Below are 17244 nucleotides of genomic sequence, written 5' to 3'. Positions count from 1 at the left end.
TCTTCCCATCGACCCCCAAGCTCTACTGTATTTCTCTTGCTGTATTTCTCCCTCTGCTTTGTATCCCTTTTTGCTGTCCCATCCCAACCCATTCATTTCTTCCTCTTTCCTCTTCCCCACCACTGCCATTTTCCACCCTCCACCCTCTATTCCTTCCCAGTTTCTCCTCTCCCTTTTTTTCTCCACTATATAGTAGAGAGAGCCAAGAAGAGGAGGAAAGCGAGGGAAGTGTCCTCACCACTGGTGTTCAGGTATGTCAGGACAGGCCACTGGAAAGTTGTGTAGACAGCTTCTTGGATTTCTTGGCTTATCCCCTCAAATTCCATATCCAGCCCTTGAACACTGGGACACAACCCCAAGGGCTTCTCAGAAAAGCAGATTCTCACATGGTCCTCCTCTAAGACCCCATCACCCCCCACCTGACCGTTAGATAACCTCTGCCCTATTGTTCCCTACAGAGAGGACAATGATAGCAAACCCACAAGGGCTGGGCATGACCATTGGGACTGGCAGTCTGTAAAAGTGTGCAGAGTGTGTATGAGTGGGGGGGGCACCCTCCCCTGATCAAGGTTATAGTAGAATGGGAGAGGTAGCCTGTAGGATAGCAGGATATAGGGCTGGAGGCTAGACTGGTGACAGAAAGAGGGAGGAACACAACATCAGTAATCTGATCGGTAGGTAGAGTCTGGCTCCCCTGATCTAGGCTGGGTGGAACCTCTCCCCACAGAAGGCCTTTGACCATATGCCTGAGGATCTCTTCAAGGAGAAGGAAGCAATAGAGTCCCAAGCCCAGAGATATCCTCCAGGTCTAAACATGGGAGATATAAGGTGAGGGGGTGAGAGACAATAGAGTTTCAGAGCTAGAAGAGACCTCTGGCCCCACCTAGTTCAATCTCAAACCACATAAAGGAATCCTCACTCTAACACCCCTGATGATTGGTCATCTAGGCTTTGCTTGACGCTCTCCCATGACAGAGAGTTTGATACTTTGTGAGGCGGTCCATTTCGCTGCTGGACAGGTCTAGTTGTTAGCAAGGTCTTCCTTATACTGTGTTCCTGCCCTTGCTGTTCCTACTTATACCCTTGGGAGCCAAGAAGAGCAAGGCTAATAATAACTATTCCACATGATGGACCCTCCTCCTCTACCCGGATCTGAAATCTTCTCCAATTCCTTCAAATGATCCATATGAGTTGTAGTTATGAGTCCCCAGGTCACTCTCCTCTGAACACACTCCAGAAGTTTGTGAATATTCTTCCTAAAACATGGTGCCCAGAACTGGAAGCAATATTCCAGCTGTGTCATCAGGGCACAGGATAGGAGGTGATTACCTTTCTTGTTCTAGACAAGATGCTTCTATTAACGTAATCTAAGAACACAATTGCTTTTTTTGGCTAAAAGTCTATCACTATTGATTTGTATTCAGCTTGTAGTCCAATAATACCTTCAGGTCTTTTCCCATGAATTCTCCCACAAACATATATTAATCCTCACTCTCTTCACTCTCCTTCCTCCTACTCACATCTATATGGAATCTTGTGGTTTGAGACCTTCATGAATATTGAAACAGCAGCCATAGGAGGATAGGTGTCATTCCCATTTGTAGAAAAAAGAGCCCAAAGAAGAAACAACTTAGCCAAGGTCACCCAAGGCATTAGAAGCAGAACCCAGGTGTCCTGCCTCAAAGCACAATCTTTTACCCAAGGTGCTACACTACCTTTTCTGTGGTTGGGAGGCTTGCAAAGGCCTTTCATTGGTTCCCAAGGGATGGGAGACCTGAGAGTCAGAGACAGGGCATGTGCAAGGGTGTAGCTAGATTGATGAGACAGGTCTGGCAGGTTCTAGGTAAAGCAATACTTCCTTGCTTTTCTAGACTTAGCTAAGAGACAAAGTTAAGCCTTTAATAGAAATGTGTGTGAGGATGAGACAGGATGCCTGAGGCTTTAGAGTGGGAACCTGATTGGGAAAACAGTTTATGTGCCCAGTAATGGAGGCCTCCAAGTTCTGCCAATCCTTCTTCTGGTGATGCAGTTCCTCACTGTGTGAGTTTATCGGAGACTGAGGTTTGGTCTTTCCTCTTAGGAAGGGGGCTCCCTGAGGCCAAGGGCCATGTGTCTCCTTCAGAGAATGGAGAATGGAGGCCATTATCTCCCCTTCAGATATGAGGACAGTGTCTCATCCCTCAGACTGGGGGCTCCTTGGAAGCAAGGGCTGTGTCTCCCCCTTTCTGAAGGGGAGAAAGGGGACTCCCTCTGTCCATAACAGAGGCTCCCTAAGGGTGAGGAGCAAGGTCTCCTCCTCAGCCTGGGTGCTCACCAAGAGCAGGGACCACATCACTCCCTCTGGAAGGGGGATTCCTGATGGCAGAGGTAGTGTCCCCCTAAACTGGAGGCTCCCTGATGGGGGGGGATTTTGTCTCCCTCTCAGATTGAGTGGTCCATCAGGAAGGGGAGATGTTATCTCCTTCAGTCATGAAGACAGAGACCATGGTTCCCCTTCAGACTTATGGGAGCTAGGCTGAAGGATTCCTGGTGGGGAAGGGGAAAAAGAATGCAGATCTCTCCTCAGACTAAATATTTCCCAAGGATGGGAGAAATGTCTTCTACTGAGACTGAATTTCCTGAGGGTGACGGCTATATTTCAACCTGTCCAGACCTAGGGATTCCCAAGGGTGACAGCCACAGACTTAGGGCTTTCTTAAGGACATTTCTCCTCTCCACCTGCCAGCCACAACCCAGGGCTCTGCATCTGGTTCTCTGTTTTGAGAAAATAAAGCCCAAACACCTTCCATATCAGGGGAAATAAAGTTGTTGATTCTGATTGGCCTCCCCTTCTAGGTTCTGGGAAGATGGAAAAGGGGTCCAGTGCCTGGTAAACCTACATGGCCTGGTATTGGTCACAGTCCAGGGCACCAAGTGAAAAGCATCGTAGATCTTCTCTGGACAATGATACCAGAAAGGGCCAGAGGAGAACCTGGAACCACCAGCGCAGGGACAGGGTATCCTTAAAATCCAGTTGGTGCTGGAGCATAATGGTCCACAAAGCCTTCAGAGTAGCTAAATGGCAGGCAGAGTCATTTAGCTGAAAAACACAAGCATTTTCCCCAGATATGTTATCCACTTGTCTGTAGGCAGCCCCACCAAAGGCCCAGACACCCAGGCCAAGGCCTCCATAGGGAAACAGAGGCAAGAGGCCAAAGGAAAGGTCCAAGACAGTCTAAATGCCAAGCCATTTACCGGGCATAGCTCCCTCCCCTCATTGAGCCACTCAGCATGTTAAAAATACTGGGCCACTAGGATTTGTGAAGCACCAGGCATTGCCCTGTCCGCTGCCTTGAGCCCACCCACCCCATTATCAGCAGGTCTCCCCCCAGTTACCTGGCCAAACGCGCCCAGGAGTTCTGTGAGGTTGGAGTAGCTAAAGATTAGGGTCAGAGTCTGTGCCATCCCTGGATCCTTACACTGGGCCCTGCCCAGCACCATCACTAGTTCTTCTCTGGTCAGCAGTGACCCTTGGGCTGTCTGGGGATCAGAATCCAGAAGGCAACATCAAGAATGGAAGAGAACAGGGACTACATGGTATCAGAGATCACAGACTGGGCCCCCACCTACCTCCAACCACAACCCTAGACACACATCCTGGTTTGCTGTTTCACAAAACCACTAAGTTGTCAGAGCTTGCTTCCAGGCCTTGCCACCTTCTGCATGCCCTTCAAGGCTCTTCTCCTCCTCCACAGGCCCCCTACCCCTGTGTTCAGACCCCTGCCCCATAGCACCCCACCTCTCAGAACTTCCCAATCCAAAAGATATCTAGAAAAGTAAAGTACCTTAGAGACCATAAGATTAAAGATCTAGACTTAGAGACCATCTAGTCTAACCCCTTTATTTTACAGATGAAGAAACTGAGGCCCAGAGAAGTTAAATAACTTGCCCAAGGTCACTCAGCTAGGAAATAGCATAGCCAATATTTTAACTCAAAGCCTGTGACTATGAGGTCTACATTTTTCCTCTCCACAAAGCTGCTTTATAGAATAATAATAATGATGATGATGATAATGATAGCCAGCATTTATGTAGCACCTACTGTGTGCCAGGCACTGCGCTAAATGCTTTGCAAATGTTATCTCATTAGATCCTCACAACAATCCTGGGCAGTTGGTGTTACTATTATTCCCATTTTATGGTTGAGGAAACTGCAGCAAATAGATGTTAAGTGACTTGTTCAAGGTCACACAGCTATTAAGTATCTCAGGCTGGACTGGAACTCAGGTCTTCCTGACTCCAGGCCCAGTGCTCTATCCACTTTGCCACTTAATTATTACTCCAACCCACAAATCTTAGAGATGAGGAAACTGAGGCCCAGAAAGATTATGATTTGCTCAAGGCTACCTCATCCCAGGGCTTTCATGGAGAAACTGAGGCAAGGAAATAGGAGAGAATTCCCAGAATCACTGGGACAAATGGAAGAAGAAATGGACTCCATCCAAAAATGTTCCCAAGAAGCCAGGCTATTGTGTGGAATTTCCGAGGTCAGAGGTGTAAGGAACTAGGGCTTTTGTAGAACAGGAGTAGGACTTTGAAGATGGGATTTCTAGCCTCCAAGGAGCCAGAAGGGAGGGCATGGTAGGATCGAAAGGCTGGGAGATGGTGGCAATAGGGCCTCCTACTCACCTTGTTGCAGATAAACTCCCTTAAGCTGATGTTTTCTGTACTTTCTCCAGAGCTGAGAAACAGGCAAAAAAAAAACCATAGGCATAATTACCTTCTGGTCATCACATCTAGCCTCTACTTGGCCACTGGTCCCTCTGCACAAGCTGAACACTGTCTATTGTTAAACATCTGGGACATAAGCAGAGATCTCTCACTGGGACCCAAGGCTCCTGGGACTTAACAGGAGAGTCAGAGCTTCATGGAATGAAGGACCCTGCTGCCCCTATTTTCCCTCAGCACCTCCTTGGAGCTCCCTGTTAGAGGGTAGATAAGTGTAGTATATAGCTTAGAACTATCCATACTCTCCTACCTGCCCCCTACTTCTGTTGAGAAGCCACAGGATGTGGCTAGAACTCAGGAAAATCTCTCATTAGGAAACTAGCAACTTCCTCTCCCCTCCATGTCCTCTATCCTCCACAGCTACTCCTGGACCTCGGATGTGTGACACCTAACAGCAAAAGACTGTAAGATTTGGTATTGCTTCTATTTACCTGAAAAATGGCAAAGTTCTCCCACAGCATCCTAAGGACCAGAGGACCTTTCTGATTAACTCACGGCCAAACCCTCCTATAGGTAACATCTCCCCATTGGAGAACAGGATTTGTCTTACTTTTCTATTTGTATCCCCAGGACTCAGCATGATGTTTTGGACACAGTAAGGATTTAATAAATGCTTTTCACTCACTCATTCATTCATTCAAAGGCTTTGCTAAAAAGTTTGCTAGCTGGGTGAGAAGCCCTTTGCCCAGTGTAGCTAAATCAAGAACAGCTTTGCAGACCTCATACTGGTGTGGGTAGGTTGTCTGAAGACGCTGAGTAGATGGAAGAGTGAGGACCAATATAAGTTTGGGGTAGGGGGAAGAAGGAGAAAAGGAAAAGTTTAAGAGAACTGGGCTACCAGAAACAGACACAGGGACAGCTTGCTGGACTGCAGCACTTAGGAAAGACTTTCTCCTTCCAGGCCAAGAAAGTGTAGGGTGGGTTTGGACCAAAGAGGATTTGTAATGGGAAGGGGACAGAGAAGTAAGACTTTTCAGAGGCCAGGGAAAGAGGCAGGGGCCTCTAGGCCTGAGAGGTCTATAGAGGAGATATGTCCAAGCCTAATTTTGTCTCTCCTCTCCCCTGGGATACAACTCAGGGTGGAGGCTGTGCTGGGGGCAGAGTTGGGGAGAAGCTGAGTAGGGGCTGCCAGCTCTGCTCATACACCAAGCAAAAGAACAAATAGGAGGGATGAAGGAGCTAAGTCCCAAGGTTAGAGCCCCTAAGTGTGTGGGGGGAGGGTTGGGGGGGAAGGAGGAAGTGACTGTAAAATAGCATACTAGGTGAGGAGTCCAGACTTGAATAATGAATTAATGCTTGTTGATTGAATGAATGGTTGCTTTCTAGGAAAAATGTGATGATGACCTCTGAGACCCCAACAATTCAGGTCCCTAGATTCCCCTTTGACCCCAAGTTCCCCTGATGGGCCCCCAGCTCCACAGAACTCATCCCTTTCTCCCTAAATCCTTAGCCCCCTGGAGCTCTGGCCCCTGACTTCCAACTTTCAGGACTCCAACTCCTTGAAGCCCCTCATTCCCACCCTCTGTTCCCCAGACATTTGGCCTCCAACTCCTGGATCCCCAAAATTCTAGCTCCCAACTCTCTCCCTCCCAGTCACCCAAGGGCCTGGTTTGGCCTGACCAGAAACAAAGTGAAATAATCTCTTCCTTACCTAGGCTCACCACCACATAGCGCAGTTTCTGGAGAGAAAGAAGGGAAGTATAGTGAGGATTCCTGACTCAGAATGTCCCAAGAAAGGGAAGGAAAAAAGGGAAGGCTATATGCTTCTGAGAGACTGGACACTCACCGTTTATCCCAGCATCCAAGCACTAAGAAAGAAAAGAAATAAGAGATATCTGATGACTTCAATCATGGCCTTCCTCCCTACCATCCCCCCATCTTTCCTGAGCTACTTCCTTGCCAATTCTGGGATAAGCAGTTGGGGGATCCAGGAGAAGGAGGAGACATGGGCCATGCCTTTAGAAAAGAAGATCCATTTGAGCTTATACTAACTCCTCACATATACACAGAGCTTTATAGTTTAAAGACCACATTCCCAGCTATCATCTCATTTAATTCTTGTAGCAGCCCTTGGAGGAAAGCAGGGCAGGCATTATTACTTTCATTCGAGCTAAAGCCCAGAGAAAGGAGGTGAACTCCAGCCCCAAACAGCAAATTAGTAGTAAAGCTGGCACAGGACTCTTGACTCCTACCAGTTCAGGGCTCTTTCCTTCGAGTTGAATTCTTCAACGTGTTAAAAGCAAACCCTGAAGCCCAAACCAGCCTGGCTCAGTTCACATTAGTCCTTAGTGTGTCTGCTCCTCCCCAGATCACAAGGCCCCCTGGCCCCCAGCTCCAAATAATAATAATGATGATAATAATGATGATAAAGAATAACATTTCTCAGAGGCAGCATTCTGTATTCACATGGCTATCCTTGGCATCAGGAAGACCCTGGGTTTAAGTTCTGTTTTTAACTCATACTAGCCTTGTGACCCGAGCAAATCTCTTAATTTCTCACTATGCCCAGGCAACCCTCGGACCAAAGGCTGTAGAGTATATGGGATCTGCTTCGGTAGAGGGAGTTTCCTCATTGGAAGATCCTTAAACTAATGAAATCATGGCACCAGGCCCATCTTGATCCCTCCCATAATGTAGGTTTGCCAAGCCCTTGGAGGACACTGTCTCATTTAATCCTCACAACAAGCCAGAACCAGGGTGTGCTCTGTGGTCTTGCATGCTCTTTGAGTCTAGGCCATAGGGACAGCTGCTAGACAGTGAATTCTCCTGAAGAGACTTGGAACCTCGGATAGCACATAGGAGGAATGTGACTCAGAAAGGACCTTAGGTCTTAGCATCCCCTCCCTCCAACCCCCCCCCCCCCCCCGCAACAGGTGCTGACCCTTCCCAATCCCATAGCGCTAACTCACCAAAGCGTCCTCCTCCAAAGGGACCGTATTGTTCCCCAAAGCTTTGCTCTCTATGTTGGCGTTCCCCATGGTAACACTGGTCCTCCAGACTTGAGTCCCTGTGGTAGTACCGCTCCCCAAAGTGTCTTCGCTGATCACCAGGGATACATTGTTCTCTGTGGAGACGGTCCCCAGGGTGACGTTCTCGGAAATTTTGTTCCCCGACATGTCGTGGTTCTCTGCGGTAAGACTGTTCCCCAGGGTGGCACTGCTGTTCCCTGTGGCGGAACTGTTCCCCGCGGTAGTATTGTTCTCCGGGATGATATCCTCCGGGGTTTTGGTCTCTGCGGTGACGTTGGTCCCCAAGCAGGGATTGGTCCCCAGTGAACCGCTGTTCCCCAGGGAGCCGCTCTCCGAGAAGGCGTTCCCCATTGAAACGTCCTCCGGGGTGATGGCGTTGTTCCCCAAGGTATCGAGGTTCTGTGGGGCTTGCTTGCCGGGGCTGGAAATGCTCCGCGAGGTAACGTTGTTCTCCATGGCTTGGTTCTCGGTGGTGGAACTGTTCCCCCAGATAGCGCTGTTTCCCAGGGTTTGGCTGTCGGTGGTGATACTCCCCAAGATACTGTTGCTCGGCGAGGCCTGAGTCCCGATGGTGAGACGGCTCCCCAAGGAAACGTAGATCTCTGAGGTTTTGCTCCCCAGGACATCGGTCCCTGCAGCGGTAGTACTCCCCACGATACTGTTGCTCCCCTGGGTTTTGTTCCCCAGGATAGTATGGATCCCTGCGACGATACTGTTCCCCAAGATACTGTTGATCTGCGAGGTTTGGGTCTCTGTAGCGGCATTGCTCCCTGTGATTGCGCTGTTCCTCAAGATACGCTGGGTCCCGGAGGCGGTGCTGTGGCCCAAGGTGTTGCGGCCCAGGGGGCCAGTGTTCTCCACGGTAGTACTGTTCCCTAGAGTGGAGCTGTTGCCCGGGGGGCCATTGTTCTCTGCGGCGGCATTGCTCCCCACGGGGGTCTCTGTAGTAGCGTTGTGGTGTTGCGGTGTTGTGGTGAGCCCCAGGATAGTGCTCTTCCCCATGGTAGGGCTGTTCCCTGCAGCCCAGGACAGCCCTGTACAGCGTGGGTGAAGACAAGGAAGGGGCTACACAGGTTGGCCTCGGGTGGGTGGGGGGAATGGAAGAAGGGTGGACACTGGGGCTAAAGAGAGATGCCCTCAAATAGAAAGGTATTTTCTGGGAGTCTCTTGAGATCAGCACTAGTGGCAAAGTCTGCCCTACCCTAACGCCCTTTCCCCCAGAGGTCCTCCTTCACCCAAGGGAAGCCAATAGAAACTGAGTGGGTAGAAGGGAGGTAGAGATGGCCTTGGGCTGGGGAGGTTCAAGATCACTGGATTCCATTCCCAGCTCTGCCACTAACTTTCTGTGTGACTTTGGGCAAGTCTTTTCTCCCTGGAATCAATTTTCCCTATCTATAAAAGGGGTGGGGATGGGAGTGGAGGGTATGAGTAGGTAATCTTTAAGGTCTTTTCCATCTATGACATTCTATGTTTCATGCAGAGAAAGAAAAGGCTAGAGGAGAGAAAAAAGAAAAGACAGAGACAGAGAAGGCAGGGGGTTAAGAGAAGCCTCTCTGGGGAAGGCTGCCCACCCACTCAGCTCACCTAGGCATAGTACCGGCAGCAGAGCCAGAAACTGGGTGAGGAGGCCCATGGCTCCTAGGTCCTCTTCCTCCCAAGTAGCAGCTTGTGAGCCTCAGAGGAATATGGGATAAGACCCTCACACACAGTCTCAGATGGTTCCTTCTTAGCCCTGGGCTGACTCAGACTAAAACAGCTCTCCTAACTGGGGCAAAAGGGGGTGGGTGTGAATAGGAGAAAGTCTCAGGAAATCACCCCCCTCACCTTTCCAGACTCCTCCAACTTCATCCTTTCGGCCACCCCTTTCTATCTCATCCACAACCCCTAGTCTACTTACCTCAGTCCCTCAGCCCTATTTCAGTCCTTGGATGTGCTATAGTAGGAATAAAGGGACCTGAAGGAAGAAGGGAGCAGAGACTGCTGGAGGCGGGCACTGACCTCTTCATCTTCCCCAAGAAAATGAGACACAGGCTTCTGTTGGTCTTGGAGCTAGAGCCAGTGAATGAAATTCAGCGCACTATGCTGGGGGGAAATTAGCTTTATTTCCCACTTTCTCCTCCTCCTTTTCCCTGCAAACCAACTCTGGTGGTTACAGCCTTAAGCCAGGTCCAGGGCACCCCTCAGAAATAGTGGATACTGCCCTGGGAATAGCATGAATTCATTTACTGCATAATAATACTTATTAATGATGGCTATTTGGTTCATTGGGCTGAGAACGGGACTCCTACTTCTGTTCAGTAGGTCCACTATGATACCCACCCTCTAACCCCCCAAAGCAGGAGACAAAACCCTTATAATAATAGAATCTTAGGTCCAGGAGGCCCCAAGTTCTCCTTCACTCATGCACCTACTTTGGAATGGAGGTGCCCCCTGGCTGGTCTTACCTGGGAAGGGGAGTGTATGCTCACCCAAAGTATGGGAACCAGCTCTGCATGCCCCCAAGCAGTAATGTGTCTGCCCTGGGTGTCCTGGACAAGATTTTATGGGAGGGGAGGTTCTGAGGAGAGGGGTGTGGTAGAAGCTAAGCCCACAGGCTCTCAGTGGGAAATGAACAGCAAATAGACACAGCAATTTCATCAGAAACTTCTTTCTGAGGGGGTGTGTCTTGCTTATGCTCAGGGTGACCTGCATGCAGCCCTAAAGCTACCAAGGGGCCAAAGACTACCCCTCTCCATCTGCCCTTGCCCCTTCTCTTTCTTGTGGTTTCTACCTCCTTCTCTCTCTTGCCCATGTTCATTCCCCCTCTTTTTCCTTCTCTGTCTTCCTATCCCTTTCTCTAGAACAAAGACAAAAACACAATACAAAGGGAAACACGGTAGAGGAAGAAACAGAATAGTGGAGGAAAGAACAAAGAAGAATCACAGAATCCAAGAAGATTTGGAAAAAACCTCGAAGATCACCTAGTGTCCAACCCATACCTGAGTAGGAATTCCCTTCTGTGATATCAACAACAAATAGTCATCCATCCACACTGCCTGAAGGCCTCCAGGGAAGGGGAACTCAACACCTTCCAAGATAACCCCTTAACACTCTGGGAGAGCCATTTTGTTAAGAAGTTCTCCTATACATTGAGTCTAAATCTGCTGCCCAGTTGCCTCAATTTCTGTCCTCTGGGTCCAGATTGAATTAGTTTAATCCCTTGTTCCACCTGACAGCCTTTCCAGTATTTAAAGACAACAATTATGGTCCCACTGGGTCTTCTCCAAGTTAAACAACCTGGAATCCTTCACCCAGTCCTCTCATGGTGTGGTTTCCAGTTCCCTTAGCATCCTGATGGCCCTACTCTGTAGGCTCCCAAGCTTGTCAATGTCCTTCTTAAAACACGGCCCCCCAAATTGAACATACCACTTCAGATATGGTCTGATGGGGCAGAGGGCAGCAGAAATGTCACCTCCTTCATTCTGAACACTCCCTCTCTTGATGCAGTCTTTGTTAGCCACCTGTCATACTGTTAGCTCATATTGAATTTGAAATACACTCTAATCCACAGATCTTTTTGACACACAATGTTGTCTAGCCACATCTCCATATTGTTTTTGTGGAACTGATTTTTCTTTTAAGGACTTTACATTTATCTTTACTAAATAATAAGATAATAATAATAACAACACCTGTGCCAGGCACCATGCTAAACAGTTTATAAAATTATCTCATCTGATCCTTACAACAACCCTAAGAGATGGGTGCTATTATCATGCCCATTTTACAGCTGAGGAAACTGAGTGGCACAGCGGATGGAGTACCTGTCCCGGAGTTGGGAAGTTGTTATTGTTCAGTTGTTTCAGTCACATCTCATTCTCGGTGACCCCATTTGGGGTTTTCTTGGCAAAGATACTGGAATGGTTTGCCATTTCCTTCTCTAACTCATTTTACAGATGAGGAAACTGAAGCAAACATAGGTAAGTGACTTGCCCAGGATTACACAGTTAGTAAATATCTGAGGCCAGATTTGAATTCAGGGAGATGAGTCTTCCTGACTCCAGGCCCAGTACTCTGTTTACTGTACCATCTAACTTCCCTGGAGTCAGGAAGACTTGAGTTCAAATCCAGTCTCAGACACTTACTAGTTGTGTGATCCTGGGCAAGTCAGTTAACCTCTGTCTGCCTCAGTTTCCTTAATTATTAAATGGAGGATAATAATAGTACCTACCTCTCAGGGTGGTTGTGAGGATCAAACTAGATAATATTTGTAAAGCATTTGGTACAGTGCCTGACACATAGTAAGTACTACATAAATGCTTCCTTCCTTCCCCTTTCCTTCATCCCCTTGAAGTGACATGTCTATATATTGCAAATAAATGGCATAGTCGGAACTAGAACTCAGACCTCCTGGCTCCCAGTCCAAGGTTCTTTTCACTGGGCTGTTCCAAAAAACCTAGGCTATGCATGATGTAAAATTGAATCAAATAGAATTGAAGGTCAAAGAGCATGGTAGAGATAACAAATCCTATGGTCTACCAGGAAAAGGGGGATTCTAATGATCTGATATTCCAGGTCAGGAAAGACTTCCTGGAGGAGGTAGGGACTGGATCTAGGCTCTAAAGGCTAGTGCAGAGATGAAGGAGGGGTGGGAAATGGAGAAGTCTTCATTTGAGAAGATTAGCAAAAACAAAAGCATGTAAGAGGAATGAGCTATGGAGATAGTATTCAGTTTAACAGTCAAAGACTATGGTTCTATTAATAGATGTCTTGAGTTGCCATTTTGGAATTGTCTGGTCTTCTTTCCAGCCTATGCTCATCTCTAAATCCTTACCTGTTATTCTGAAATTCCCATCCCTCTTTCCATACTTTACCAGTCATGAAACTCTCTATCAACACTAAAAATATTCACAAGGTCCTACCAATATCAAGAACTTACCCTGACCCCTCCCTTCCCCTGGCTCAACATGGAATTCCCCTCTCTTCCTCCTCTTTGCTGCCTTTCCTCCATCTCTACCCCATAAATACCTGCCCTATTTGTCTGACTTTAGCATCAGTTTGTGGTTTGTTTGTGCAGGTATCCTTTACAGACCTGTCCCTCCACTACATGACTTTGAAGAGTCATCTGTTTTAGATTAGAATCTAGATATGGCCAGTTCCAGAAAAATACCTAATCTACCCTCTGGGGAAAGGGGAGAAAGTTCATACGCTCATAGATACACAATTAAAATTGATTTTAGTCATACTCTGTCATTTTACAGATGAGGAAACTGGGACCTAAAAAAGTAAAGTAACTTGCTGATGGTCATGCAATCAAGTGAGAATGGCAGAATTTGAACTTGGGGCCTATTATTCCCAAGCCAACATTCTCGCCATTCTTGACCAGTGACTTCCAGTTGAGTAGAACAGAGCCCTAGGGCCTTGAGAGAATTATTGAGCAAAAGTTTCATTGGAGAAAGTGGACACCTTTGGATAGGCTCAGCACTTCCCTGATAAGAACTACAAATACATATTTTTTTTTAAAAAAACTATCATTTTAGACATTTCTACCCTTAACCTCACCATCAAATTAAAAGTTTTATGTCTAGAACAAGAGAGGTGATAGTCATAGAATCATAGAAGTTCAGAGTTAGAAGGAACCTCAAAGATTTTATCTAATCCAAAGCAATGCAATCCCCTTAACATCACCAAGTCATCCAGCCTCTTCTTAAATATATCTAGCAACAGGAAGCTCCTTAACTACCCAGAAACCTATTGCACTGTGGGGCAGCTCTAGTTTAAAGGTCATTCTTCCTCTAATCCATCAGAATCTGCCTCCCTCTAACTCCCCTTCACTAGCCCTAGAGCAGCCAAAAAGAACAAATTGAATCCTTCTTTCTCTTAATGGTCCTTCGGATATTTAAAGACCATGGTCATGCTTTCTCCCAAATCTCTTCTCCAAGGTAACTATCCCCAGCTCTTTCAATTCATCCTCAAGTGACAGAGCTTCAAGTCTCCTCACCATTCTGGTTACGCTGCTCAGAATGGGCATCCTCTGCCCTGGCCAGGCCACAACTGGAGCATCCTCTTTCTGGATGCCAATTTTAGGGGAGAATCCTTCCTTCCTATGCCCCCTGCTCAGAAAGGGTATCCTCTACCCCAACTAGACCACAATTAGAGTGTTCTTTCTTATTTGGGTGCCAATTTTTTTGGGGGGAAGCCAGAGCAAGTCTAGAGAAGAGTGAGGATGGTGAATCAGTACCTAAAGCACCATGATAAAGCTCTTGGTTAAAGGAACCAGGGATAGTAATCGTAGAGAAGGGAAAGGTTTCAGGGGTGGCAGGAGATACATAATTGCATTCTTCAAATATCTCAAGAGTTGTGATGGGGAAGAGGAAGCAGAGAGTCTTATCTCCAGAGCGCATCTGGAAACAACTAGGGGAAATGTTACATGGAAGGAGATTTAAACTCAGTATCAATCAGAGCTATCTGATAGGTAATAGGTCCACCATAGAAGGGGCTGTCTCTAGGATAGTGAACTCATCTCTGGAAGTGTTCAAACAAAAGTTGCATGGATAAGTATTAGAGATACAGCAGAAGTAATTCCATCATTGGGGAGGGAAACCTGCAGCCTTGAGGTCACACGTGGCCTTCTAGGTTGTCAGGTATGGCCTTTTGACTGAATCCAAACTTCACAGAACAAATCCTTGTATAAAGGGGATTTGTTCTGTGAAGTTTGGATTCCATCAATTGAGGACCTAGAGGGCCACATGTAGCCTCGAGGCTGCAGGTTCCCCACCCCTGGCTAGGATTTGAAACCTTTTGGAAAAAGCAAATAAACCTGGTTTGAATTTGTCATCTACTACCAGTCTCACCTGTTTCCACAGAATCCCTCTTTCCTAACCTCCTGGTCTTCCTCATCTTTGGTCCTTTCAACCTCTTTACAACTTTTTCCTCGCAATCCTTTTTCTACTCTCTCTATTCCCTTCTTCCACCCACCTGTCCTATGTGGTAGACACTGAAGGAGATACAGAGATAAAAGACAGGCTTCCCTGCCCTTGTGTAGTGTCCAGGCTGGTAGAAGTGATCAAATATTCACCACATAAATAACTGTGCTAGGTAGAATGTGATAGAACTTTCAAAGCCCTTTCTCATTGATTATCTTATTGGATCCTCACAACACCTTTGTAAAGGAGGCAAGGATTATCATCCCCATTTTACAGAGAGGGAAACTGAAGCCCAGACTGGGGGAGCAATTTTCTCAAAGTCATTTGTGCAGTGAGTCAGTGGCAGAGTAGGGAACCAGAACCTAACTCTCCTGGATCTCTCCCTACATTCCCACCCCTACCCTAGGAACTCAAGGTTCTTACCAATGCATCTTCCTCTCTCTGTGTCTCTCTCTGTATCTCTCTCTCTCTCTCTCTCTCTCTCTCTCTCTCTCTCTCTCTCTCTCTCTGTGTCTCTCTCTTTCTCTCTCTCTCTCCTCTCCTCTTTCTCAATGGGGGGAGAATCCTCCTACTCCTTTCCTTTCCTTCTCCCTAGAGACTTCTCCCACATCTCTCTTCTCCCTGCCTCCCTTTCAGGGTCAGCCCACAGATAGCAAAATTGTCAGAAGCCTCCACTGCCTTTTTAGGTTCACTATCTCCACCACCATCTCTTCCCATTTCCTTTCAGGCCCGAAGAGACCTCAGTCCAACCACCTCACTTTAGAAATGAGAATACTGAAGCCTACAGGGGTTGAGTCCATTGCCCCAGAACACAAGGATTCTGAACATCATTGGTGGGCTTTGAACCTAGGTTCTCTCACTCCAGAGGCAGTGATTTCTCCCCACTGTATCACATGTGCTTCTTGGTACTAGCTCCAGCCTCAGAGCCAGGAAGTCCTGGGTGTAAGTCCTGCCTTCTGACACATAACTTGCTGCAAGACCCTGGGGCGAGTCACTTAATTTCTCAGGGCTCTGGGCAACATTCTGAGACCATAAATTGCAGAGAAAGTACCAACCTGCCAACCAAATCACAAATCTGATTCCTATCCCTTATAGAGATGCTTAGCCCAAAGAGGTGATTCTCTGACTGTGTGGATTGTCAGGAAGGCAATGTGAGGTGGCTTTTGGGACTGGAGGGGTGCTTTCCAGTCTCCCTCACTTCACAGTTTCACAGGTAGCCAGTGATTCTGTCAATTTTTAGGGCCAACCCAGCTACCACACCAACCATAGGAATAAGCTGGGGCCAGTATGAGTGACTCGCCTCCCTTGGATGAGCTCCCACTTGGCAGCTCTTCCCCATCTGAGGCCACATAGAGCCTGCTCAAAGGGAAACAAAGCTGTTCCATCCCAAAGCTCACACCACTTCCTCGTCCCGCTGTGGTTTTGGTGAGAAAGAACCAGCCAGGCTTCCCCCCCACCCCTACCTTTGTCTTACTCACCACCCCTTCCCACCCCACTCTCTTATCTGGTCCTTTAGAAAGGCTGAATTCCACACCCCTGATTGCCGAGGGGAAACACGCAAGGACACGGGCCAGAGCCCATCAGGAAGGAGACCAACCCAGAACCTTCCTTAGAATCAGAATCATGGAACTATAGAAGCATAGAATGTCAAGGCTGGAAGGGAGCTTAGAGACCATCTGGTCCAGCCCCTCCACTACAAAGAGGAAGAAACTGAAGGTCTATGGCAAGGGAGAGATTTGCCCGAGATCACATCACAAGTTACTAACAGAGCCGTGACTAGAATCCAGGTCTCCTGTCTCTCAGGCATCACCCTCCTCCAACTTCCACGGTTTAACAGACCCATTCTCAGCTTGTAGAGTCACAGAAATGGAGGTGGTCTTAAAAACAGTCTAGATCACAGGTTCCCTATCTTTCCACAAGATCTCTAGACCCTCCATGACTAAATGTGAGATGTGGCAAATTGGCAATTATTCCATGTGTGGATTAAAGGGTCCCTTGACATCCTTTCTAGTCCAGTGGCAACTGCTCCTCCACAGAAAGCTAGTGCTCCAGCTCACTGTTTCTTCCTACACATGCCCCTGCTGGGAGATTGTTGACCTGATTGTTCTCATCTGTAACGTTCTTCTTAACCCACCCCTACCTATTGCAAATCTTCTTCATCCTTCAGGGATGGGCAAGCCCTCTCTCCTTCAGGAAGCCTTCCTTCCCTTTTCCACTAAATTGCTTTATTCCCTATATTCTAGTAGTAGGGATGTGCCACCCCAACACTCTCTCTCTCTCTCTCTCTCTCTCTCTCTCTCTCTCTCTCTCTCTCCCTCCCTCCTCCTCCCTCCCCCCTTCTCTCTCTCTTCCCTTCTCCCTCTCTCTCCCTCCCCCTCTCCCTCCCTCTCTCTCTCTCTCTCTCTCTCTCTCTCTCTCTCTCTCTCTCTCTCTCTCTCTCTCTCTCTCTCTCTCCCTCCCTCTCTCTCTCTCTCCCCCTCTCCCTCCTTCCTCTCTCTCTCTCTCTCTCTCTCTCTCTCTCTCTCTCTCTCTCTCTCTCTCATTTCGGCTCTACTTGACTACCAAAGGAAAACATACGTATATTAATAATTAATAATAATAAT

General features: G+C 47.6%; 1 protein-coding gene across 2 annotated transcripts; it reads right to left on the bottom strand.

Moving 5' to 3' along the window:
- Positions 1 to 1451: 1451 nt before the first annotated feature.
- On the bottom strand, positions 1452 to 16256 carry LOC110222060 (uncharacterized). Of its 2 annotated transcripts, none has more exons than XM_021006894.2 (7): positions 16120 to 16256; positions 7677 to 8770; positions 6554 to 6575; positions 6419 to 6446; positions 4669 to 4720; positions 3376 to 3519; positions 1452 to 3079 (listed from the first exon to the last, which is right to left on the bottom strand). In XM_021006894.2, the coding sequence occupies exons 2-7, from the start codon at positions 8736 to 8738 to the stop codon at positions 2876 to 2878; spliced, it is 1512 nt and encodes a 503-aa protein (XP_020862553.1). In that variant the 5' UTR covers positions 8739 to 8770; positions 16120 to 16256; the 3' UTR covers positions 1452 to 2875. The 2 variants fall into 2 exon arrangements, with proteins under 2 accessions (XP_020862553.1, XP_020862552.1); XM_021006893.2 differs by having other exon boundaries at positions 1453 to 3079; positions 16176 to 16250.
- Positions 16257 to 17244: the final 988 nt, after the last annotated feature.

Source organism: Phascolarctos cinereus, unplaced genomic scaffold (assembly GCF_003287225.1).
Source record: "Phascolarctos cinereus isolate Bilbo 61053 unplaced genomic scaffold, phaCin_HiC Scaffold_4;HRSCAF=312, whole genome shotgun sequence".
NCBI classification, from domain to species: Eukaryota; Metazoa; Chordata; class Mammalia; order Diprotodontia; family Phascolarctidae; genus Phascolarctos; species Phascolarctos cinereus.
This window is presented reverse-complemented; position numbering and strand designations above follow the sequence as displayed.